The 26,941-nt window shown below is 40.2% G+C and overlaps 1 protein-coding gene and 1 long non-coding RNA gene across 3 annotated transcripts; one reads left to right on the top strand and one right to left on the bottom strand.

Annotated features, from left to right (window-relative positions):
* The first annotated feature begins 2,679 nt into the window (after positions 1 to 2,679).
* Positions 2,680 to 18,341, top strand: LOC133644836 (uncharacterized). Its single transcript, XR_009824842.1, has 3 exons — positions 2,680 to 2,775; positions 17,885 to 18,079; positions 18,171 to 18,341. It is a non-coding gene; the product is annotated as an uncharacterized LOC133644836 (long non-coding RNA).
* Positions 6,251 to 26,941, bottom strand: LOC133644835 (complexin-2). 2 transcript variants are annotated; one of them, XM_062039577.1, is made up of 4 exons: positions 26,927 to 26,941; positions 17,982 to 18,064; positions 13,249 to 13,427; positions 6,251 to 7,138 (listed from the first exon to the last, which is right to left on the bottom strand). In XM_062039577.1, the coding sequence occupies exons 2-4, from the start codon at positions 18,010 to 18,012 to the stop codon at positions 6,941 to 6,943; spliced, it is 408 nt and encodes a 135-aa protein (XP_061895561.1). In that variant the 5' UTR covers positions 18,013 to 18,064; positions 26,927 to 26,941; the 3' UTR covers positions 6,251 to 6,940. The 2 variants fall into 2 exon arrangements, with proteins under 2 accessions (XP_061895561.1, XP_061895560.1); XM_062039576.1 differs by lacking the exon at positions 26,927 to 26,941 and adding an exon at positions 26,758 to 26,843.

Below are 26,941 nucleotides of genomic sequence, written 5' to 3'. Positions count from 1 at the left end.
GTCACAATTTTATAACAACACTTTAACATTTTGGCAATATTATAATAATAATCTGAATTTTACTTGGCAAAAAATGTCACTTTTTTTACAAGAACAACAAAAAAAGGCAATATTGTGATAAAAGTCAGAGTTTTACATGACAAAATGTCACCATTTTGCATTAAAAAGTCATAATTTTACTTAAGAGTCGTAATTTAAAAAAAAAAAAATTGCAATATTACAGAAACAGAAAGAATATGATAAATTGTTCTCGATTTTATAAGAAAAAAGTCGACACATTGTGACTTAGTTAATAAAAAAAAAAGTTTGGTTTTTAATCTTCATTAGGTATTACAGTATGTCTCATATTTATTTATTTTATTTTTTTGAATGGGACAAGTGGTAGAAAATGGATGCATGAATGGATAATTCATTTTGGCCAAAGGGGGTGCATTTCAATTTCTCACACACTTGTTATTTCATATGTTGGCCAGAGGGAGTCAAAATGGTACAAGAAAAACTGAACAATTCTGTAATAAAAGTTGGAATTGTACTCGATTACAGTCGCAATTTTACAAGAAAAGCTTAACATTTTGGCAATTTTATGAAAAGAGTCGTCATTTTACTCGACAAAAGTCACAATTTTATAAGCAAACTTTAACATTTTGGTAATATTATAATACTAATCAGAATTTTACTTGGCAAAATGATGACAAAAGTCATCGTTTTACTCCAAAAATGTCACTTTTTTACAAGAACAACAAAAAAATTGGCAATAGTGTGATAAAAGTCAGAGTTTTACATGACAAATGTCACCATTTTGCATTAAAAAGTCATAATTTTACATAAAAAACTCATAATTTTACGAGAAAATGTTGCAATATTACAGAAACAGAAAGAATATGAGAAATTGTTCTCGATTTTACAAGAAAAAAGTCGACACATTGTGAGAAAAAGACTGCTTCTAGTTAATAAAAAAAAAAGTTTGGTTTTTAATCTTCATTAGGTATTACAGTATGTCTCATATTTATTAATTTTATTTTTTTGAATGGGACAAGTGGTAGAAAATGGATGCATGAATGGATAATTAATTTTGGCCAAAGGGGGTGCATTTCAAGTTCTCACACACTTGTTATTTCATATGTTGGCCAGAGGGAGTCAAAATTTTACAAGAAAAACTGAACAATTCTGTAATAAAAGTTGGAATTGTACTCGATTACAGTCGCAATTTTACAAGAAAAACTTAACATTTTGGCAATTTTATGAAAAGAGTCGTCATTTTACTCGACAAAAGTCAGAATTTTATAAGCAAACTTTAACATTTTGGTAATATTATAATACTAATCAGAATTTTACTTGGCAAAATGATGACAAAAGTCATCGTTTTACTCCAAAAATGTCACTTTTTTACAAGAACAACAAAAAAATTGTCAACAGTGTGATAAAAGTCAGAGTTTTACATGACAAATGTCACCATTTTGCATTAAAAAGTCATAATTTTACATAAAAAACTCATAATTTTACGAGAAAATATTGCAATATTACAGAAACAGAAAGATTATGAGAAATTGTTCTCGATTTTATAAGAAAAAAGTCGACACATTGTGAGAAAAAGACTGCTTTTAGTTAATAAAAAAAAAAGTTTGGTTTTTAATCTTCATTAGGTATTACAGTATGTCTCATATTTATTTTTTTGAATGGGACAAGTGGTAGAAAATGGATGCATGAATGGATAATTAATTTTGGCCAAAGGGGGTGCATTTCAATTTCTCACACACTTGTTATTTCATATGTTGGCCAGAGGGAGTCAAAATTGTACAAGAAAAACTGAACAATTTTGTAATAAAAGTTGGAATTGTACTCGATTACAGTCGCAATTTTACAAGAAAAGCTTAACATTTTGGCAATTTTATGAAAAGAGTCGTCATTTTACTCGACAAAAGTCACAATTTTATAAGCAAACTTTAACATTTTGGTAATGTTATAATACTAATCAGAATTTTACTTGGCAAAATGATGACAAAAGTCATCGTTTTACTCCAAAAATGTCACTTTTTTACAAGAACAACAAAAAAATTGTCAACAGTGTGATAAAAGTCAGAGTTTTACATGACAAATGTCACCATTTTGCATTAAAAAGTCATAGTTATTTTTACTTTTTTAATTTTTTGGTTGCTAATTGTTTTTTAATCTTCATTATTTACTTCAAGTTATTACAGTATGTCTCTCTATACATATTTATTTTATTTTTTTTAAATACATTTTGGCCAAAGGGGGCGCATTGCAATTTCTTACACACACTTGTTATTTCATATGTTGACCAGAGGGGGAGCACTTTTAAAAGCGACACACAGTCAATGTGAACAATCCCTCCTTTTTGGTACCACACTCATGTTGATAGATGTCGCCACAAATGAGACATTGTCTATTAGATGCAATGTTATTGGGACCATGATTTATGTCATCACTTGTTCACACCTCCTCATATGGAAGATGCTTTTCCTTCTTCATGTCTCAACAAGGGTACAAATACAAGAACACACACACACACACACACACTCAGCAGCCAATAGGAGGACACAAAGACAAACATGTGACCTTAGCACACCAAACAAGTGCTGTGTGTCCGCGGGGTCACTTCTCTACTTCTCAGTGCGGAAGTGAGTGCACTCAAAATAGTAGCGCTCCATGAAGGGGCGGGGCTAACTCCAGTGGTTGCAAGTCGCCATTAAAAAAGGAGAAGAAGTAAAGGAATGTTTGACATTTTAGGACAGCACTACTTGGCACCCTTGGGAGGTAAGTACACAGTGTGCAGACTAAGTGCACTTGTTGAAGTGTACTGACGGAAGTGTTCCACGTGAGACACAGCAAGAGGCGAAAACAATGAATTGTTTTCTGAAGCATCGAAGTGGATTTTCATGATGCTAGTCTAGCCATTAGAATGAGGAGCTAATAGTTTACAGTTTGTGTTATGGACAGACGCCATTGAGACATGTTAGCATGATGCTAACCAAAAATGTAAAAAACGTTGGAGACAGACGCTATTATGACATGTTTGCGTGATGCTAACCAAAAATGTTCAAACGTTATGGACGAACGCCACTGAGACGTGTTAGCATGATGCTCACCAAAAATGTTGAAACGTAATGGATAGATGCCACTTAAACACGTTAGCATGATGCTAACGAAAAATGTAAAAAACGTTGGAGACGGACGCCATTAGGACATGTTAGCGAGATGCTAACCAAAAATGTCCAAACGTTATGGACGGGCGCCACTGAGACGTGTTAGCATGATGCTCACCAAAAATGTTGAAATGTTATGGGTACATGCCACTTAGACACGTTAGCATGATGCTCACCAAAAATGTTGAAATGTTATGGATACATGCCACTTAGACACGTTAGCATGATGCTCACCAAAAATGTTGAAACGTAATGGATAGATGCCACTTAAACACGTTAGCATGATGCTAACGAAAAATGTAAAAAACGTTGGAGACGGACGCCATTAGGACATGTTAGCGAGATGCTAACCAAAAATGTCCAAACGTTATGGACGGGCGCCACTGAGACGTGTTAGCATGATGCTCACCAAAAATGTTGAAATGTTATGGGTACATGCCACTTAGACACGTTAGCATGATGCTCACCAAAAATGTTGAAATGTTATGGATACATGCCACTTAGACACGTTAGCATGATGCTCACCAAAAATGTCCAAACGTTATGGACGGACGCCACTGAGACGTGTTCGCATGATGCTCACCAAAAATGTTGAAACGTTATGGATAGATGCCACTTAGACACGTTGGCATGATGCTCACCAAACATTTTGAAACGTTATGGATAGATGCCACTCAGACACGTTAGCATGATGCTAACAAAAAATTTAAAAAACGTTGGAGACGGACGCCATTAGGACATGTTAGTGAGATGCTAACCAAAAATGTCCAAACGTTATGGACGGACGCCACTGAGACGTGTTAGCATGATGCTCACCAAAAATGTTGAAACATTATGGACGAACGCCACTGAGACGTGTTAGCATGATGCTCACCAAAAATGTTGAAACGTTATGGATAGATGCCACTTAGACACGTTAGCATGATGCTAACCAAAAATGTAAAAAACGTTGGAGACAGACGCCATTATGACATGTTTGCGTGATGCTAACCAAAAATGTCCAAACGTTATGGACGAACGCCACTGAGACGTGTTAGCATGATGCTCACCAAAAATGTTGAAACGTTATGGATAGATGCCACTTAGACACGTTAGCATGATGCTAACCAAAAATGTAAAAAAACGTTGGAGACAGACGCTATTATGACATGTTTGCGTGATGCTAACCAAAAATGTCCAAACGTTATGGACGAACGCCACTGAGACGTGTTAGCATGATGCTCACCAAAAATGTTGAAACGTAATGGATAGATGCCACTTAAACACGTTAGCATGATGCTAACGAAAAATGTAAAAAACGTTGGAGACGGACGCCATTAGGACATGTTAGCGAGATGCTAACCAAAAATGTCCAAACGTTATGGACGGGCGCCACTGAGACGTGTTTGCATGATGCTCACCAAAAATGTTGAAATGTTATGGATACATGCCACTTAGACACGTTAGCATGATGCTCACCAAAAATGTTGAAACGTTATGGATACATGCCACTTAGACACGTTAGCATGATGCTCACCAAAAATGTCCAAACGTTATGGACGGACGCCACTGAGACGTGTTCGCATGATGCTCACCAAAAATGTTGAAACGTTATGGATAGATGCCACTTAGACACGTTGGCATGATGCTCACCAAACATTTTGAAACGTTATGGATAGATGCCACTCAGACACGTTAGCATGATGCTAACAAAAAATTTAAAAAACGTTGGAGACGGACGCCATTAGGACATGTTAGCGTGATGCTAACCAAAAATGTCCAAACGTTATGGACGGACGCCACTGAGACGTGTTAGCATGATGCTCACCAAAAATGTTGAAACATTATGGACGAACGCCACTGAGACGTGTTAGCATGATGCTCACCAAAAATGTTGAAACGTTATGGATAGATGCCACTTAGACACGTTAGCATGATGCTAACCAAAAATGTAAAAAACGTTGGAGACAGACGCCATTATGACATGTTTGCGTGATGCTAACCAAAAATGTCCAAACGTTATGGACGAACGCCACTGAGACGTGTTAGCATGATGCTCACCAAAAATGTTGAAACGTTATGGATAGATGCCACTTAGACACATTAGCATGATGCTCATGAAAAATGTAAAAAACGTTGGAGACGGACGCCATTAGGACATGTTAGCGAGATGCTAACCAAAAATGTCCAAACGTTATGGACGGACGCCACTGAGACGTGTTAGCATGATGCCCACCAAAAATGTTGAAACGTTATGGATACATGCCACTTAGACACATTAGCATGATGCTCACCAAAAATGTTGAAACGTTATGGATAGATGCCACTTAGACACGTTAGCATGATGCTAAAAAAAAATTTAAAAAACGTTGGAGACGGACGCCATTAGGACATGTTAGCGTGATGCTAACCAAAAATGTCCAAACGTTATGGACGGACGCCACTTAAACGTGTTAGCATGATGCTCACCAAAAATGTTGAAACGTTATGGATAGATGCCACTTAGACACGTTGGCATGATGCTCACCAAAAATTTTGAAATGTTATGGATAGATGCCACTCAGACACGTTAGCATGATGCTAACCAAAAATGTAAAAAACGTTGGAGACAGACGCCATTATGACATGTTTGCGTGATGCTAACCAACAATGTCCAAACGTTGTGGACGAACGCCACTGAGACGTGTTAGCATGATGCTCACCAAAAATGTTGAAACGTTATGGATACATGCCACTTAGACACGTTAGCATGATGCTCACCAAAAATGTTGAAACGTTATGGATACATGCCACTTAGACACGTTAGCATGATGCTCACCAAAAATGTTGAAACGTTATGGATACATGCCACTGAGACGTGTTAGCATGATGCTCACCAAAAATGTTGAAACGTTATGGATACATGCCACTTAGACAAGTTAGCATGATGCTCACCAAAAATGTTGAAACGTTATGGATGGATGCCACTTAGACACGTTAGCATGATGCTAACCAAAAATGCAAAAAACGTTGGAGACGGACGCCATTAGGACATGTTAGCGTGATGCTAACCAAAAATGTCCAAACGTTATGGATAGATGCCACTTAGACACGTTGGCATGATGCTCACCAAAAATTTTGAAACGTTATGGATAGATGCCACTTAGACACGTTAGCACGATGCTAACAAAAAATGTAAAATACGTTGGAGACAGACGCCATTATGACATGTTAGCATGATGCTAACCAAAAATGTTGAAACATTATGGATAGATGCCACGTAGACACATTAGCATGATGCTAACCAAAAATGTAAAAGACGTTGGAGACGGGCGCCATTATGACATGTCAGCGTGATGCTAACCAAAAATGTTGAAACGTTATGGATAGATGCCACTTAGACACGTTAGCATGATGCTAACCAAAAATGTAAAAAAACGTTGGAGACAGACGCCATTATGACAAGAAGACAAAACAAAGAAATTATTGCAAAAGTATGGCTTAGTGGTGGCGTCCACCATCTTAGTGGTGGCGTCCAACAGAACAACACAAGTAGTCTTTGGTCTCGCTGGGGACCACTTTGACCTCAAGAACCAAGACGCTAAGCCCCGCCCCCTCCATGTTTGCATTGATTGTCTACGTACTGAACGCTTTGAACTTCTGCCTAGCAACAGATGACGGCCGGCCAATCAGAAGAGAGGAATATCACGTGGTTAGTACAATAACAAAAAAAGGCAGTGTGAAGCCTCTGGACATCCATCCAGACTCCGCCCCCAAAAGTCCACTTAAGTGAAGATGCCCCACCCCCTGGTACGTGTTTACTTTTTGAACATGTCCTGCAGGGGGCCCGGCAGGAACTTGAGCACCGTGTCCAGGATGCTCTCCTCCTCGTCCTGGTCGTCGTCTCCGCAGCCGGGCGGGATGGCCTTCTTGGGCCGCGTCAGCGAGCCTGGGCACGCCTGCTCCATGGCCGCCTTCTCCTCCGCCTCCTTCTCCTCCTTCTTCTTCAGGCCGTACTGCATGGCAAACAGGAAGTGCTTGATTAGTTGATTAGATTTTGAACAGACAAAGATGGCAGCTTTGAACCGTGTCATGACCTAGTACGTTGAATGATGCGGACACGTTAGTTACTTTCTAATTCTGCCTTGGAGACTTTGTATGTGTGAGTAATATGTACCTATAATGATATAATACTTGTTTATGTCACCTTTTAATGTTCAATAATTATTACCTATGTATAGCTGGTGTGCTAGTGTGTGCTTAGCTGTTGTGTAGCTGCTCCTAGTACCCTATAGCCTAGCATGTTTACTTTTTGTAAATGACTTTAGTAAAATAGAATAAATTGTGTGCTTGTGTCGCACCTGTTATCAAACACAAGTAGACACGCTGCAGGACTGCTTGTATCGCACATGATATCACACACAAGTAAACACTCTGCAGGACTGCTTGTATCGCACAGGATATCTCACACACACACACAAGTAAACACACTGCAGGACCGCTTGTATCAAACATGATATCACACACATGTAAACACTCTGTAGGTATGCTTGCATCGCATATGATATCACACACAAGTAAACACTCTGTAGGACCGCTTGTATCGCACATGATATCACACACAAGTAAACACTCTGCAGGACTGCTTGTATCGCACAGGATATCTCACACACACACACACAAGTAAACACACTGCAGGACCGCTTGTATCAAACATGATATCACACACATGTAAACACTCTGTAGGTATGCTTGCATCGCATATGATATCACACACAAGTAAACACTCTGCAGGACTGCTTGTATCGCACATGATATCACACACAAGTAAACACGCTGCAGGACTGCTTGTATCACACAGGATATCACACACATACACAAGTAAACACACTGCAGGACCGCTTGTATCGCACATGATATCACACACACAAGTAAACACGCTGCAGGACTGCTTGTATCGCACATGATATCACACACACAAGTAAACACGCTGCAGGACCGCTTGTATCGCACATGATATCACACACACAAGTAAACACACTGCAGGACCGCTTGTATCAAACATGATATCACACACATGTAAACACTCTGTAGGTATGCTTGCATCGCATATGATATCACACACAAGTAAACACTCTGTAGGACCGCTTGTATCGCACATGATATCACACACAAGTAAACACTCTGCAGGACTGCTTGTATCGCACAGGATATCTCACACACACACACACAAGTAAACACACTGCAGGACCGCTTGTATCAAACATGATATCACACACATGTAAACACTCTGTAGGTATGCTTGCATCGCATATGATATCACACACAAGTAAACACTCTGCAGGACTGCTTGTATCGCACATGATATCACACACAAGTAAACACGCTGCAGGACTGCTTGTATCACACAGGATATCACACACATACACAAGTAAACACACTGCAGGACCGCTTGTATCGCACATGATATCACACACACAAGTAAACACGCTGCAGGACTGCTTGTATCGCACATGATATCACACACACAAGTAAAAACGCTGCAGGACTGCTTGTATCGCACATGATACCACACACAAGTAAACATGCTGCAGGACTGCTTGTATCGCACAGGATATCACACACACACACACACACACACACACACACACACACACACACACACACACACACACACACACACACACACACACACACACACACACACACACACACACACACACACACACACACAAGTAAACACACTGCAGGACCGCTTGTATCAAACATGATATCACACACATGTAAACACTCTGTAGGTATGCTTGCATCGCATATGATATCACACACAAGTAAACACTCTGCAGGACCGCTTGTATCGCACATGATATCACACACAAGTAAACACTCTGCAGGACTGCTTGTATCGCACAGGATATCTCACACACACACAAGTAAACACACTGCAGGACCGCTTGTATCGCACGTGATATCACACACACAAGTAAACAAGCTGCAGGGCCGCTTGTATCGCACGTGATATCACACACAAGTAAACACGCTGCAGGACTGCTTGTATCGCACAGGATATCACACACACACACACAGGTAAACACACTGCAGGACTGCTTGTATCACACATGATTAGGGATGATGTTCGGAACCGGTTCTCCCGGTTGTTCGATAAGAAAAGAACCGATTCCATGGACTCGAATCCCTTTGTGAGGACCGGTTCCCGTTTTCGAGGCCACTATAGTAAAGAAAAAGAGTTGGTTCTTTATTCCAATCCCTGAAAACGAATCCCTTCCCACAGGAAATGCCCTGTGGGACGGCAATGTTATGCCCATTTGATTGTAGACTCTTACTGACACCTTGTGGCGATATGAAAATACTATGCGTCATTAGTTTGGGCACTTCCGGGTTGGCGACGTCAGTTCAGTTCATGAGACAATTGAGAAGTAGACAAGTTGTGTTAGCTCTTACAAGCCTTGGAAAAGATCAGTCTGTAAGTAAACTGTTTAACTTGTTTATGTAAGTCAATATTAAGGTGGGAAGTGGTTACATTTCAAACTAAGATGTTTATTGAAAAACGATTTTTGTGCACTGTTTCAATGGATGTTTTGAGGACTTCAAATGGCTGCCAGTCGTGTATTCCCACCATCAAAATAGTTTCAACACTCAGAAGTATTTGTTTGATGATAGTACTGTATATTTGTGTGAAGCTAATATTTACATATTGTGTATTACATTTCAGTATGTTCATTGAATCACATAGCTCATTGTGTGTATTTCAGTTTTAAAAAATCCAGTGCAAGACAAAAGTAAAGATAGGAAAAGACAAAGCAAGATCAACAACAATAAAGAGCCTAAATAGATTAATCTGCTTTGGAACTTTATTAGACGTCTTGGATTGTTTGTTAGCTGTGTGCCAAGCTGTATAACCTCAACACGTATGGTGAGGGCAGAACAGGCAATATGCAATTATTGCCAGGCTTCACTCTCATGTAAGTGGGGAAGAATTGTTGATTGGTGACTGTGGTGTTCTTAGTGTCATAGTGTGTGGAGTTAGTATGTTCCAATAGCAGCAGAAGTGCACTTTTTGGAGAGCTGTATTATTTTCAGTTTTGTGCCCAAGGGACTGATTTTATTTAACATTATATTATTATCTATACACCTATAGTGATCACAGAGACAGCTTGTTTTTGTGTTACTGTATATATTTATTTTCTGAAAAATCCCACTTAATATACTTTGGGTAAAAACAGTCAATTTTTTTTAATTATTTTTTTTTAGGGGGGGGTAACAGTCAAATTTTATTTTATTTTTTTCTATAAAATAAAAGTGAGCTTTTGTTAAACCAAATATTGTTTTTTTCCATATAAAACAACCTATCTGGAATTGATAAGAGAATCGATAAGGAATCGGTTCGATAAGAGGATTCGATAATGGGCTCGAACTTGATAATTTCTTATCAAACATCATCCCTACACATGATATCACACACAAGTAAACACTCTGCAGGACTGCTTGTATCGCACATAATATCACACACATGTAAACACTCTGTGGGTATGCTTGCATCGCATATGATATCACACACAAGTAAACACTCTGCAGGACCGCTTGTATCGCACATGATATCACACACAAGTAAACACTCTGCAGGACCGCTTGTATCGCACATGATATCACACACACAGGTAATCAAGCTGCAGGGCCTCTTGTATCGCACATGATATCACACACACAAGTAAACACGCTGCAGGACTGTTTGTATCGCACATGATATCACACACACACAAGTAAACACGCTGCAGGATTGCTTGTATCGCACATTATATCACACACACACAAGTAAACACGCTGCAGAACTGCTTGTATCACACATGATATCACACACACACAAGTAAACACACTGCAGGACCGCTTGTATCACACATGATATCACACACAAGTAAACACTCTACAGGACCGCTTGTATCACACATGATATCACACACAAGTAAACACTCTTCAGGACCGCTTGTATCACACATGATATCACACACACAAGTAACCACTCTGCAGGACTGCTTGTATCACACAGGATATCACACACACAAGTAAACACACTGCAGGACCGCTTGTATCGCACATGATATCACACACACAAGTAAACACGCTGCAGGGTTGCTTGTATCGCACATGATATCACACACACAAGTAAACATGCTGCAGGACCGCTTGTATCGCACATGATATCACACACACACAAGTAAACACGCTGCAGGGTTGCTTGTATCGCACATGATATCACACACACACAAGTAAACACGCTGCAGAACTGCTTGTATCACACATGATATCACACACACACAAGTAAACACACTGCAGGACCACTTGTATCACACATGATATCACACACAAGTAAACACTCTACAGGACCGCTTGTATCACACATGATATCACACACAAGTAAACACTCTTCAGGACCGCTTGTATCACACATGATATCACACACACAAGTAACCACTCTGCAGGACTGCTTGTATCACACAGGATATCACACACACAAGTAAACACGCTGCAGGACCGCTTGTATCGCACATGATATCACACACACAAGTAAACACGCTGCAGGGTTGCTTGTATCGCACATGATATCACACACACAAGTAAACATGCTGCAGGACCGCTTGTATCGCACATGATATCACACACACACAAGTAAACACGCTGCAGGGTTGCTTGTATCGCACATGATATCACACACACACAAGTAAACACGCTGCAGAACTGCTTGTATCACACATGATATCACACACACACAAGTAAACACACTGCAGGACCACTTGTATCACACATGATATCACACACAAGTAAACACTCTACAGGACCGCTTGTATCACACATGATATCACACACAAGTAAACACTCTTCAGGACCGCTTGTATCACACATGATATCACACACACAAGTAAACACTCTGCAGGACTGCTTGTATCACACAGCATATCACACACACAAGTAAACACGTTGCAGGACCGCTTGTATCGCACATGATATCACACACACAAGCAAACACGCTGCAGGACCGCTTGTATCGCACATGATATCACACACACAAGTAGACACGCTGCAGGACTGTTTGTATCGCACATGATATCACACACACACACAAGTAAACACGCTGCAGGATTGCTTGTATCGCACATGATATCACACACACACAAGTAAACACACTGCAGGACCACTTGTATCACACATGATATCACACACAAGTAAACACTCTACATGACCGCTTGTATCACACATGATATCACACACACAAGTAAACACTCTGCAGGACTGCTTGTATCACACATGATATCACACACACAAGTAAACACGTTGCAGGACCGCTTGTATCGCACATGATATCACACACACAAGTAAACACGCTGCAGGACCGCTTGTATCGCACATGATATCACACGCACAAGTAAACATGCTGCAGGACCGCTTGTATCGCACATGATATCACACACACAAGTAAACACGCTGCAGGACCGCTTGTATCGCACATGATATCACACACACAAGTAAACACGCTGCAGGACTGCTTGTATCGCACATGATATCACACACATGCAAACACTCTGTAGGTATGCTTGTATCGCATATGATATCACATACAAGTAAACATGCTGCAAGACGGCCTGTATCGCATATAATATCACAAACAAGTACATCTGCAAGAATGCTTGTATCGCACATGATATCACACACACGTAAACACGCAAAAGGACTGCTTGTATTGCACATGATATCACACACGAGTAAACACTCTGCAGGACTGTTTGTATCGCACATGATATCACACACAAGTAAACACGCACCAGGACTGTTTTTTTTGCACATAATATCACACACACACATGTCAACACTCTGCAGGACTGCTTGTATCACACATAATATCACACACACACAAGTAAACACTATGCACGACTGCTTGTATCGTACATGATATCACACACAAGTCAACACTCTGCAGGACTGCTTGTATCACACATAATATCACACACACACAAGTAAACACTATGCACGACTGCTTGTATCGTACATGATATCACACACAAGTCAACACTCTGCAGGACTGATTGTATCGTACATGATATCGCAACAGTACCTTGTCCCTGATGGTCTGTCGGACCTTCTCCCTCTCTGCTTCCATGCGAGCGTGTTTGATCTGCCGCTCCTCCTCCTGCTGCCTCAGTGCCTCCTGACGCTCCTCCTCCTTCTTGGCAGCATCCGGGTCCTTCTTCTCCTCCTCGCCGCCCAGCATCTTGCCCATGTCCTTGGTGGCCCCTGCACACACACCCAAGACCACCACGTGACAATGGTGGCACCGGGAGAAGACTAAGTCCAGGTCTAAGGTCCAGACTATTTTCCAGCGAGGGCATCGTAAATACAAGTAGAAGTACTTGACACATGCTAACATGCTAACGTTAGCAAAAAATGACTGAGGCGTATAACTGCCAAAATAACTAAATGGTAATGTTAGCATGCTAAAATGGTAACTTCAGCATGCGTCAAGTACCAAAATTTACGACTCGGAAATGTACATTTGTAAAATTTGCTAAAATGCTAGCATGCTAACGCCAACATGCATGAAGTACCAACATATATGATCTAAAGGTGCATACCTTAATAAACTAAACTAAACTAAACCTGCAAAATAAGTTTAAAACAATTGCAATATTAGCAAATAAAATTGCAATATTAGCAAATAAAACTAGCATGCTAACATTAGAATACTAAGCAATGTGCCGTTAAAAACTAGTTAGCTCGCGTGTGTGTGTCGCTGTAGCGCACACGCACACACCGCCAGCCTTCCCGCGGTGTGGCGCCATATGGCGACAACAAATATGACAAATTATTGCTCAGCTGGTAGGAGGGGGGTGCACGGCGGGGGGCGGGGATAAGGTCAGTCAAGTGTTGCGAGGAGAGAGCGCGATGTAGCGATCAATAACAGATAAACCCACAAAACGTACAAATTGTGAAATTATATCAATTTGTTTATTTAAAAAATCCTTTTACGATTTTTTTTTATATAAAAATAAACACATACTAACACTTAATTACATTTTTTTTAAATGCAATGAATTACAAATAATTAAACATAACTAAATCATTCAAAAACAAACGCAAAATATTTATGATGTAACAATACACATTTTTATGTATTAAAAATAAAACAATTTAATTTAATCTGTTACTTGTTTCTTCTTTTCAATTAAAACAATATAATTAAATCACTCCAAAAATGAAACAAAATATATACTTTATGATAACACACATTTTTATGTATCAAATTAAATGAAGTAATTCATAAAATGCTTTCATTGTTTTTAATTTATTTTTGTAATATTTACTTTTAAAAAGTAGCACATTAAAATATATACAAGAAAATATATAAATACTTTAGTTTTTGCTGCCATTTTTCATGAGAACTTTGACTATATACACAAAAGACCTCTCAAACATCGTTGTGTCTCAATCTGTGTTAGTGAGCATTTCTTCTTTGCCAAGATAATCCATCCCATCTCACAGGTGTGGCATATCAAGCGTGCCTTAGGCTGCCACAATAAAAGGCCACTCTGAAATGTGAAGTTTTAGCACACAGCACAATGTCACAGGTGTCGCAATTTTTGAGGTAGCGTGCAGTTTGCATGCTGACTGCAGGAATGTCCATCAGAGCTGTTACCCGTGAATTCAATGTTCATTTCTCTACCATAAAGCGTTTCAGAGAATTTGGCAGTACATCCCACCGGCCTCACAACCTCAGACCACATGTAACCACACCAAGAATGTCCACCAGAGATGTTACCCGTGAACTGAATGTTCATTTATCTACCATATTCCGTCTTCCAAAGGCGTTTAGGATAATTTGGCAGTACATCCAACCGGCCTCACAACCTCAGACCACATGTAACCACACCAGGAATGTCCACCAGAGATGCTACCCGTGAACTGAATGTTCATTTATCTACCATATTCTGTCTTCCAAAGGCGTTTAGGAGAATTTGGCAGTACATCCAACCGGCCTCACAACCTCAGACCACATGTAACCACACCAGGAATGTCCACCAGAGATGCTACCCGTGAACTGAATGTTCATTTATCTACCATATTCTGTCTTCCAAAGGCGTTTAGGAGAATTTGGCAGTACATCCAACCGGCCTCACAAACTCAGACCACATGAAACCACACCAGGAATGTCCACCAGAGATGTTACCTAGAACTGAATGTTAATTTATCTACCATAATCCGTCTCCGAAGGCGTTTAGGAGAATTTGGTAGTACATCCAACCGGCCTCACAACATCAGACCAAGTGTAACCACACCAGGAATGTCCACCATAGCTGTTGCCTGTGAATCTAATGTTTATTTCTCTACCATAATTCATCTCCGAAGGCTTTTCAGAGAATTTGGCAGTACATCCAACTGGCCTCACAACCTCAGACCACATGTAACCACACCAGGAATGTCCACCAGAGATGTTACCCGTGAACTGAATGTTCATTTATTTACCATAATCCGTCTCCGAAGGCGTTTAGGAGAATTTGGCAGTACATCCAACCGGCCTCACAACCTCAGACCAAGTGTAACCGCACCAGGAATGTCCACCATAGCTGTTGCCCGTGAATCTAATGTTCATTTATCTACCATAATTCATCTCCGAAGGCGTTCCAGAGAATTTGGCAGTACATGACACCGGCCCAGGACCTCCACATTATTAAACAATTAAACGACCACAAAATAAATACTATATATTATGTTTTATGTATTAAAACAATACAAAACTATTTCATCCAACATTTGAATCTTTTATTTCATTGTATTATTATTTAAAAAATGTAATATGTTAAAAATAATAAAAACACAATATATACTCTATAATGATAGACTTTTTATGTCTTTATGGACTCAAACTATCGACTTTTGGTCTCCTTGCCTGGGACTCGTCTTCTTCCCTGGGTCCATTATTCATGTCTTATCGCCATAAAACCCATCTGCTCCAATCAGATCAGGAGGTCTGGCCTTCCTCAAACCGAGGACAGGAAATGAAAACACAAACAAATCTCACGTCTTTCATTCTTCTCATGCTCACCGCTCCTTTTCTTAGCGCCCGCACAAAGATCGCTATCTCCAGATGGACGTCTCACTCGCTACCAACACGCCCGCACGGGAAATAAACCTCCGACTCGTCTTCTGGGTCAACGTCACCTGCTGCTGATAAGCCAGGGGTGTCCAAACTACCGCCCGCCGGCCTCTTCCGAGACGTCACGAGTTTAACAAAAACATCGCAGTCCTTTCAAATGAATCTTAAAGAACATATCTGCTGCCATCTTGTGGACAATGTGAGTAAATCAGATCAATGACCCTTAAAAGAACTTGGAAGTAATGGCACAGCATTTACTTATATGACCCGATCCGAACAACCTTCCCTAGTCATGGAGCTAAAAAAAATGCAACTCACATAAAGGTCAACACACAATCAAAAAAAATAAATTATTGACATATTTACGACTCCAATTACTTCACATTAAATGTTTTTTTGGGGGAAATGCTGCATATTTTGGCTGGTGGGCAGCCTTCGACGGAGTCTGCTCTCCCGGTTGCTTTGTTGGGTCTGTTCCATCACTGCAGAGGCTGGCGCTGTTTATGTGCGTGTTGTTTTTGTTTTGTTGTGAGTCTCTGTGTGTGCACAACATGTACTCATGTACTTGTTTGTGGTCATACTTTTGTAGCTGTATGTAGAAGTGGCGCTCGGTCCTCTTTTTTATGTCTTATTGTAAGGGTTTCTTAACCATAGGGCCGGGGCCTATTCATAGCGAGTTGTTTCTCAGCCGTGCTCTGTATGGCCCTCATTTGTAATACACTTTCCCACCACTTGTCTCAGCCATGACAACATCACACAAAGAGAAGAAGTCATGGAGAAGTTTCTTAAGCGCAAAAAATACGACTAAAGTGGTGAATCTGCATTTTCATTTGCACTTTAACTTTATTGACGGTTTGGTTAAGAAACGTATTCATTATTATTGTAGTTTATTTATTTGAGAACAACATAATTGTATGTGTATTTATTGTTGGGGCCCCAGGCCCCTCTGTAGTTGAAGGTTGGGCCCTAAACTCCAAAAGGTATAATCCACATCAGCCATATTCCAACAAGTTGTTTATTGTATGTATATTTATTGTTGGGGCCCCGGGCCCCTCTGTAGTTGAAAGTTGGGCCCTAAACTCCAAAAGGTATAATCTACATCAGAGATATTCCAACAAGTTGTTTTTGTATGTATATTTTTGTTGGGGACCCAGGCCCCTTTGTAGTTGAAGGTTGGGCCCTAAACTCCAAAAGGTATAATCCACATCAACGATATTCCAACTAGTATTTTATTGTATGTATATTTATTGTTGGGGCCCCGGGCCCCTCTGTAGTTGAAGGTTGGGCCCTAAACTCCAAAAGGTATAATCTACATCAGAGATATTCCAACAAGTTGTTTATTGTATGTATATTTATTGTCGGGGCCCCGGGCCCCTCTGTAGTTGAAAGTTGGGCCTTAAACTCCAAAAGGTATAATCCACATCGAAAATATTCCAACAAGTTGTTTATTGTATGTATATTTATTGTTGGGGCCCCGGGCCCCTCTGTAGTTGAAAGTTGGGCCCTAAACTCCAAAAGGTATAATCCACATCAACAATATTCTAAGTTGTTTATTGTATGTATATTTATTGTTGGGGCCCCGGGCCCCTCTGTACTCCAGCAGTGTAAAGACAAAGAAGGCGTGTAGATGCGCCCCCTACTGGCTGGCAGGAGCATGACACCCAAACAACAGAGCTGGTGTTGAGGAGCAGACTCACCGCCCAGAGCTTGCTTCATGACAAAGTCCATGTTGTGTTCCTCCACCACGTCTGCTCAGAGGAGGAGGAGGACGATGCTTCACCTGCAGCAAGAGAAGGTGGAGTGAGACAAGTTCTTCTTCTCTGCTTTTCATTTGATCATCCCCCATGGCCATAATGTGATCAAACATCTCCTTCCTTCCCCGGGAGGAGCCAACTACAAGTCGGATGGAGGAGGAGAGGAACGAGGAGACAACCGAGGGAAAAGAAGGCGAAGAAGAAAGGAAAACAATTAGAAGGAAAAAGAGATTGAATGAGAAGAGGAAGAAGGAAAAAAAACTGTCAAGAGAAAAAGATGGAATGTGAAAATAAAGACCTCTGCTGTAGGTTTCAGTAGATGCCAGAAGAATTGATGGACCATGAAGATGAACCATGAGGATGGAAAATGATTAAAGACAATGAAGATAAATCATGTAGATGGACCATGAGTTTGAAGATGGACCATGAAGATGAAGATGGACCATGTGGATGGACCATGAGTTTGAAGATGGACCATGAAGATGAACCATGAGGATGGAAAATGATTAAAGACAATGAAGATAAATCATGTAGATGGACCATGAGTTTGAAGATGGACCATGAAGATGAAGATGGACCATGTAGATGGACCATGAGTTTGAAGATGGACCATGAAGATGAAGATGGACCATGTAGATGGACCATGAAGATGAAGATGGACCATGTAGATGGACCATGAGTTTGAAGATGGACCATGAAGATGAAGATGGACCATGTAGATGGACCATTAAGATGGACCATGTTTGAAGATGGACCATGTAGATGGACCATTAAGATGGACCATGTTTGAAGATGGACCATGTAGATGGACCATTAAGATGGACCATGTTTGAAGATGGACCATGTAGATCACATATGTCAGAGTCAAGGCCCGCGGGCCATATCCGGCCCGCGAGAAGGTTTTTTACGGCCCTTGGGATGATCTTGATTTATTATTAGAACCGGCCCGCAGACCGCAGATCTTTTACACGCACCAAGCGGATGCCGGTCCAAGGTTCCGAAAGGGGGCGAGCGGCCCGCCGGGACGCGCCTGCCGGCCGAAGGGCTGCAGCCCGGCCGTCAGTCGCGGAGCCCGCCGTGCCACGCGCGCCAAGGGGCGGGCCGAAACCAGTGGGGGGTTTCGGGCACCCAACTCGCCTCCCTCCCACGGAGGGAGGAGGGGGGTTTAATGTGAACATTACTGTGCAATCACATATTTAGAGTTTTTACTCAATTCAAGTTTAAAAGTTAAAGTTTAATATTTGTTTTCACTGCATGTTACTTCTCCTTAAACAAAGTGTTGTTTTTGATTTATAGATTTTTGCACTTTATTTTATTGTATTTCAATTTAATTATATTTTAAAAATATTTCAGTTGAGTGGATGATAGAAAATTGCTATTATTGTTTTTTTCTTTGAAGTAAATTTAGCCCACTTTTGCTAAAATAGAAAATATAGGCTACTGATGGTGCCTTGAATACCGGTTTCTTTCATTTAATGTTCATGTTATGGGGATTTTTATATAAAGGAAATTTGTCTTTTGTGTCTGTTGAAAATTAAAGATTACTGACAGAGCCATAAGAAAATATTGCTTTATTTATCTGATCATATTGGAATATATTTGTTAGGTTTTCAGTAGGTTCAATTAGGTTCACTAGACTATATGCGTCATTTAAAAATTTTTCAATGAACATTCGAACAGTCCGGCCCTCGGCTTGTAGCTAAATTTTTTATTTGGCCCTCCGTCCATTTGACTTTGACACCCCTGATCTACATGGTCCAAATTCATCTTCATGGTCCATCTTCAAACATGGTCCATCTTCATCTTCATGGTCCATCTTCAAACATGGTCCATCTTCATCTTCATGGTCCATCTTCAAACATGGTCCATCTTAATGGTCCATCTACGTGGTCCATCTTCATCTTCATGGTCCATCTTCAAACATGGTCCATCTTAATGGTCCATCTAAATATGTGATTGCACAGTAATGTTCACATTAAACCCCCCTCCTCCCTCCGTGGGAGGGAGGCGAGTTGGGTGCCCGAAACCCCCCGCTGGTTTCGGCCCGCCCCTTGGCGCGCGTGGCACGGCGGGCTCCGCGACCCGACGGCTGGCCCTCGTGGCTTGACGGCGGGCGCGTCCCGACGGGCCGCGCGTAGGGGTCAAACGCAGAAGTCTCAGGGCCTCGTGGTGAGGGGGTGGCCTGCGGGTTTCGGCCCGCTTGACCCCCCCGCTCCGCTTGGCGCGCGCGGCACATGACGGGTTCCGCCACCGACGCTCGGGCTGCAGCCCGACGGTGGTGCGGGCCCGGCGGTGACGCGCGGTTTGGGGAAACAAAGCAGAAGTCTCAGGGCCTCGGGGCCGGGTTTCGGCCCGCCCCCTTGGCGCGCGTGGCACGGCGGGCTCCGCGACTGACGGCCGGGCTGCAGCCCTTCGGCCGGCAGGCGCGTCCCGGCGGGCCGCTCGCCCCCTTTCGGAACCTTGGACCGGCATCCGCTTGGTGCGTGTAAAAGATCTGCGGTCTGCGGGCCGGTTCTAATAATAAATCAAGATCATCCCAAGGGCCGTAAAAAACCTTCTCGCGGGCCGGATATGGCCCGCGGGCCTTGACTCTGACATATGTGATGTAGATGGACCATGTTTGAAGATGAACCATGAGTTTGAAGATGAACCATGAGTTTGAAGATGAACCATGTTTTAAGATGGACCATGAGTTTGAAGATGAACCATGTTTTAAGATGGACAATGAGTTTGAAGATGAACCATGTTTGAAGGTGGACCATGTTTGAAAATGGACCATGAAGATGAGGATGGACCATGTTTGAAGATGAACCATGAGTATGAAGATGAACCATCAGTTTTAAGATGGACCATGTTTGAAGATGAACCATGTTTGAAGATGAACCATGTGAATGTACCATGAATATGAAGGTGGACCATAAATATAAAGGTGTACCATGAAGATGGTCATGAATATGAATAGAGACCATGGATATGAAGATGGACCATGTAGATGAAGATGGTCATAAATATGAAGGTGGACCATGTAGATGAAGATAGAAGATGAGGCGGTCGATGGTCATGAAGAGGTTGGTTGTTTTGCTCCTAGTTTATCAAGCAAACACATTTGGTTTTTCTTATTTAGATAATAATAACAATAATAATTGTTGTTATTATTATTATTGTTATAAAAATAACAGTAATAATTATAATAATAATAACAATAATGATAAGATAATAATAATAAGTATTATTATTAATATTATTGTTATAAAAATAACAGTAATAATAATAACAACAACAATTATAATAATGACAGTAAGAACAATAATGATAAGGATAATGATATTATTATTATTATTGTTATGATAATACTAATAATTATAATAATAATAACATAACATTATTATTATAAACATAATAGTAACAATAATTACAATAACAATCATAAGAATAATGATAACAACAACAATATTAGTAATTATATAATAACAATAATAATAACTACGGACGACGTGGCGAAGTTGGTAGAGTGGCCGTGCCAGCAATCGGAGGGTTGCTGGTTACTGGGGTTCAATCCCCACCTTCTACCATCCTAGTCACGTCCGTTGTGTCCTTGGGCAAGACACTTCACCCTTGCTCCTGATGGCTGCTGGTTAGCGCCTACATGGCAGCTCCCGCCATCAGTGTGTGAATGTGTGTGTGAATGGGTGAATGTGGAAATAGTGTCAAAGCGCTTTGAGTACCTTGAAGGTAGAAAAGCGCTATACAAGTATAACCCATTTATCATTTATAACTATAATAATTACAATATTAATAAGAATACTAATTATATTGATAACAATAAGCATAACAATAATAATAACAATAATAATTCAATAACAGCAAGAGTTGCACAAACGGAGCGAGACATCTGTGTGCGCACTGCAGGCCAGCGGGACTCGAACAACGGTCCGTCACGTCTTCACACACACAGGGTTCGACACTTGGGCACTAAGCTGAGTTTTATGGCGACTGGTTGCCTTGGAAACCACACAGCAACAACATGAAGGCTGAAATAAGTTGTGGATGAATTATTGATGATTTCATCATGAGCTGCTGGCGGCGGATAATTTATTCATGTGACTGCCAGCTGATCAGCCATTGGCCGAGCCTGGAAGAGGGGGTCACATGACTTCATCTCACTACTCTTGACCTATGATGCGAACAGTATTTGTTTCGAGGTTTACTAGCGTATTGTTGACCTAACACGTAACTTATTATGTGCAACATTTGATTGTTGTTGTGATTTGTAGCTGTTAGCTTGCGGCACCGCGAGACCACACAAGCTGACCTGAGATCAGATCGACTCACTGACATTCTCACTGATATATATGTACTGTAAATAATGTATATGCAAGTAACACACATAATGTATGCAATGATATGATGTATATCATGTATATAACATATATAGTGTATAGATTGTACATAATGTATCTCACATATGTAATGTATATAACAATATAATGCATATACTGTAATGTATAGAATGTATAATATATATATATATATATATACATATACATATATATATATATATATATATATATATATATATATATATATATATATGTATATGTATATATATATATATATATACACATGTATATATATATATATATATATATATATATATATATTAGGGATGTCCGATAATGGCTTTTTGCCGATATCCGATATTCCGATATTGTCCAACTCTTTAATTACCGATACCGATATCAACCGATACCGATATCAACCGATATATGCAGTCGTGGAATTAACACATTATTATGCCTAATTTGGACAACCATGTATGGTGAAGATAAGGTACTTTTTTAAAAAAATAATAAAATAAGATAACTAAATCAAAAACATTTTCTTGAATAAAAAAGAAAGTAAAACAATATAAAAACAGTTACATAGAAACTAGTAATTAATGAAAATGAGTAAAATTAACTGTTAAAGGTTAGTACTATTAGTGGACCAGCAGCACGCACAATCATGTGTGCTTACGGACTGTATCCCTTGCAGACTGTATAGATATATATTGATATATAATGTAGGAACCAGAATATTGATAACAGAAATAAATGGGGGGAGGGAGGTTTTTTGGGTTGGTGCACTAATTGTAAGTGTATCTTGTGTTTTTTATGTTGATTTAATAAAAAAAAACAAAAAAAACAAACAAAAAAACCGATACAGATAATAAAAAAACCGATACCGATAATTTCCGATATTACATTTTAACGCATTTATCGGCCTGCCGATATTATCGGACGTCCCTAATATATATATATATATATATATATATATATATATATATATATATATATATATATATATATATATATATATATATATATATATATGTTTTTACAGTGGTAAATGCAGTGTATTCCTGCAAAAGCAATAGATGACCAAAAGTACTTTGGTTATAATACGTAGAAAACACATGGCTGTACTGTGAAAATACTCATGAAAACTAGTACCATGCATTAGCAAATACTATAAAAAGTACAATATTACTCCGTCTAAATGAAAGAAGGCCCACGCTGTGAGTTGTCCAGTCAAAGGTTGTACCAACACTGTCAAAACCTCGCTACTTCTTGCCTCTTGCCCTGTGAGGCTCCGCCCCCTCATCTTCCCTCTGGCCATACACACTCTACCATGTGTCGTTTCCTGCGCCCAAGGAGGACCGGCGGTGTGAGGGGGCGGAGGAATGAGGACGGACAAAAGAGGGAAGACAAGGGGGGAAGGTAGGAAGTAAGGAAGGAAAGTAGGACAGAGGAAGTGAACAAGTGAGAGATGAAGTGAGGATGGGGGGGTGGGCGGGTACAGGAAGAAGAATCGCCTGACTCGGCCAGCTAATGTGGGCGGGCCTAAACCACCCAGTCACTTATTTAGGCACAAAACAAAGGAACGTCTTGTTGTCGCCATGGTAACTAGCGTCCCCTTTTCATATCGGAATATTCAAACGTGAGCGTCATGTGACAGCAGCTTTCATGCGTCCTCGTTATCTGCCTTTGTGTGCGTGTGTGTGTCTGTGTGTGTGTGTGTGTGTGTGTGTGTGTGTGTGTGTGTGTGTGTCGGAGCAGGGGGTGGCGCCGTGGGTGGGTGGGCGTAGAAGATAATCAAGTTACGCTCGATATAGCTGCGCCTCCCCAGCAGAGTGCATGTGGCAGCGGGAAGAAGAGGAAGTAGGAATAGTGGGCGGGGCCTTCCAGCCAGCTCCTCGCCGCCCACTCCGAGGCGTGGCGGCGGCACAACTGGGAAAGCCAATCGGGAGAAGACAAACGAGCTGGTTCAAATAAACTAGGGATTAGCACACAAGACACCGAGTTTACCGTAAATTCCGGATTATAAGGTGCTACTTATTTCCTGCGCTTTGTACACTGTGGCTTATAAAATGGCGCGGCTAATTTACGGATTTCACTTCGATGACGGCCAGAATGCAAAATAGTTTTCACTAAACACATGCAGAGACACTGAAAAGGTGTGTTATGGTTTGTGCAAGGGCGCCGTCTTTTGGACGAGTACCCTCACTGCGGGTGCCGCCGGGTGAATGTGAATTCCCGCTATTTAAAGCTTTTAGCCGGCAAGAGAAGTTCCCTACCGTTTAGAGTTTCTACTCGTTTGGGTTCTTCATCTATCACTCCAAGCAACGTTTGTAAGTTTTACAATATAACTACAACAATTCTTACTTACTAAAGCGTCCCATGTGTGATGTCTGTAGGAGTGTTTTCATGCATATTTGTACGTGCTATCATAATGTAATCAAGCTAGCGTCGTTAGCATTAGCTAATATGCTAACAGGTGTACCAGTGTCCGTGTTAGTATTATTAACTTACAATAGCATTCTTTTTGTATTGTTTAACTTTCACAAATTCCTCAATAAATTCACGGAAACATGAGTTCTTGAGTCTGGTTATATATATATATATATATATATATATATATATATATATATATATATATATATATATATATATATATATATATATATATATATATATATATATATATACACATACAAACCCCGTTTCCATATGAGTTGGGAAATTGTGTTACATGTAAATATAAACGGAATACAATGATTTGCAAATCATTTTCAACCCATATTCAGTTGAATATGCTACAAAGACAACATATTTGATGTTCAAACTGATAAAAAAATTTTTGTCAACAAATGCGTGAGCAAATTGTTGAACAGTTTAAGAAAAACCTTTCTCTACCAGCTATCGCAAGGAATTTAGGGATTTCACCTTCTACGGTCCGTAATATCATCAAAGGGTTCAGAGAATCTGGAGAAATCACTGCACGTAAGCAGCTAAGCCCGTGACCTTCTATCCCTCAGGCTGAACTGCATCAACAAGCGACATCAGTGTGTAAAGGATATCACCACATGGGCTCAGGAACACTTCAGAAACCCCACAGTCAGTAACTACAGTTGGTCGCTACATCTGTAAGTGCAAGTTAAACTCTCCTATGCAAGGCGAAAACCGTGTATCAACAACACCCAGAAACGCCGTCGGCTTCGCTGGGCCTGAGCTCATCTAAGATGGACTGATACAAAGTGGGAAAGTGTTCTGTGGTCTGACGAGTCCACATTTCAAATTGTTTTGGAAACTGTGGACGTCGTGTCCTCCGGACCAAAGAGGAAAATAACCATCCGGATTGTTATAGGCGCAAAGTGTAAAAGGCAGCATGTGTGATGGTATGGGGGTGTATTAGTGCCCAAGGCATGGGTAACTTACACATCTGTGAAGGTGCCATTAATGCTGAAAGGTACATACAGGTTTTGTAGCAACATATGTTGCCATCCAATCAACGTTAACATGGACGCCCCTGCTTATTTCAGCAAGACAATGCCAAGCCACGTGTTACATCAACGTGGCTTCATAGTAAAAGAGTGCGGGTACTAGACTGGCCTGCTTGTAGTCCAGACCTGTCTCCCATTGAAAATGTGTGGCGCATTATGAAGCCTAAAATAGCAGAAGGGAGACCCCCGGACTGTTGAACAACTTAAGCTGTACATCAAGCAAGAATGGGAAAGAATTCCACCTGAGAAGCTTCAAAAATGTGTCTCCTCAGTTCCCAAACCTTTACTGAGTGTTGTTAAAAGGAAAGGCCATGCAACACAGTGGTGAACATGTTTCCCAACTACTTTGGCACGTGTTGCAGCCATGAAATTCTAAGTTAATTATTATTTGCAAAGAAAGAATTAAAGTTTATGAGTTTGAACATCAAATATGTTGTCTTTGTAGTGCATTCAACTGAATATGGCTTGAAAAGGATTTGCAAATCATTGTATTCCGTTTATATTTACATCTAACACAATTTCCCAACTCATATGGAAACAGGGTTTGTTTGTATATATATATATATATATATATATATATATATATATATATATATATATATATGTATATATATATATGTATATACATATATGTATATATATACATAAATATATATATATATATATATATATATATATATATATATATATATATATATATATATATATATATATATATATATATATATATATATATATATATATATAGGAATCAATAAAGTACTATCTTATATATATATATATATATATATATATATATATATATATATATATATATATATATATATATATATATATATATATATATATATATATATATACAAACCCCTGCAAATGAGGATGATGATGATGCCTCACCTTCACCTGCGGCCACGCGCTCGCGCACGCGCAGTCGGCGTCCAAAAGGACCAATTTGGGGGGTCCGAATCGCGCGCGTGTGAAGCGTGCAGCGCGCACGGAGCCTCGGCGCGGCAGAGCCCAAATGACAGCGTGGCCGCGCGCTGTGCGTGCGTGTGATGGTACTGACCTGCCGCCAAAAAGG

This window comes from Entelurus aequoreus, linkage group LG28, assembly GCF_033978785.1.
Source record: "Entelurus aequoreus isolate RoL-2023_Sb linkage group LG28, RoL_Eaeq_v1.1, whole genome shotgun sequence".
NCBI classification, from domain to species: Eukaryota; Metazoa; Chordata; class Actinopteri; order Syngnathiformes; family Syngnathidae; genus Entelurus; species Entelurus aequoreus.
The sequence above is the reverse complement of the archived record's forward strand: the minus strand, read 5'-3'. Positions and strand labels throughout refer to the sequence as shown.

What these genes read in the sequence shown, in the direction of transcription:
- LOC133644835 (XM_062039577.1), bottom strand. Translation starts at nt 18,012, where the DNA reads ATGGACTTTGTCATGAAGCAAGCTCTGGGCG. An exon ending in CATGAAGCAAGCTCTGGGCG is followed by an intron (nt 13,428 to 17,981) that starts GTGAGTCTGCTC and finishes GTGTGTGTGCAG; the next exon opens with GGGCCACCAAGGACATGGGC. An exon ending in GACAGACCATCAGGGACAAG is followed by an intron (nt 7,139 to 13,248) that starts GTACTGTTGCGA and finishes TTTGCCATGCAG; the next exon opens with TACGGCCTGAAGAAGAAGGA.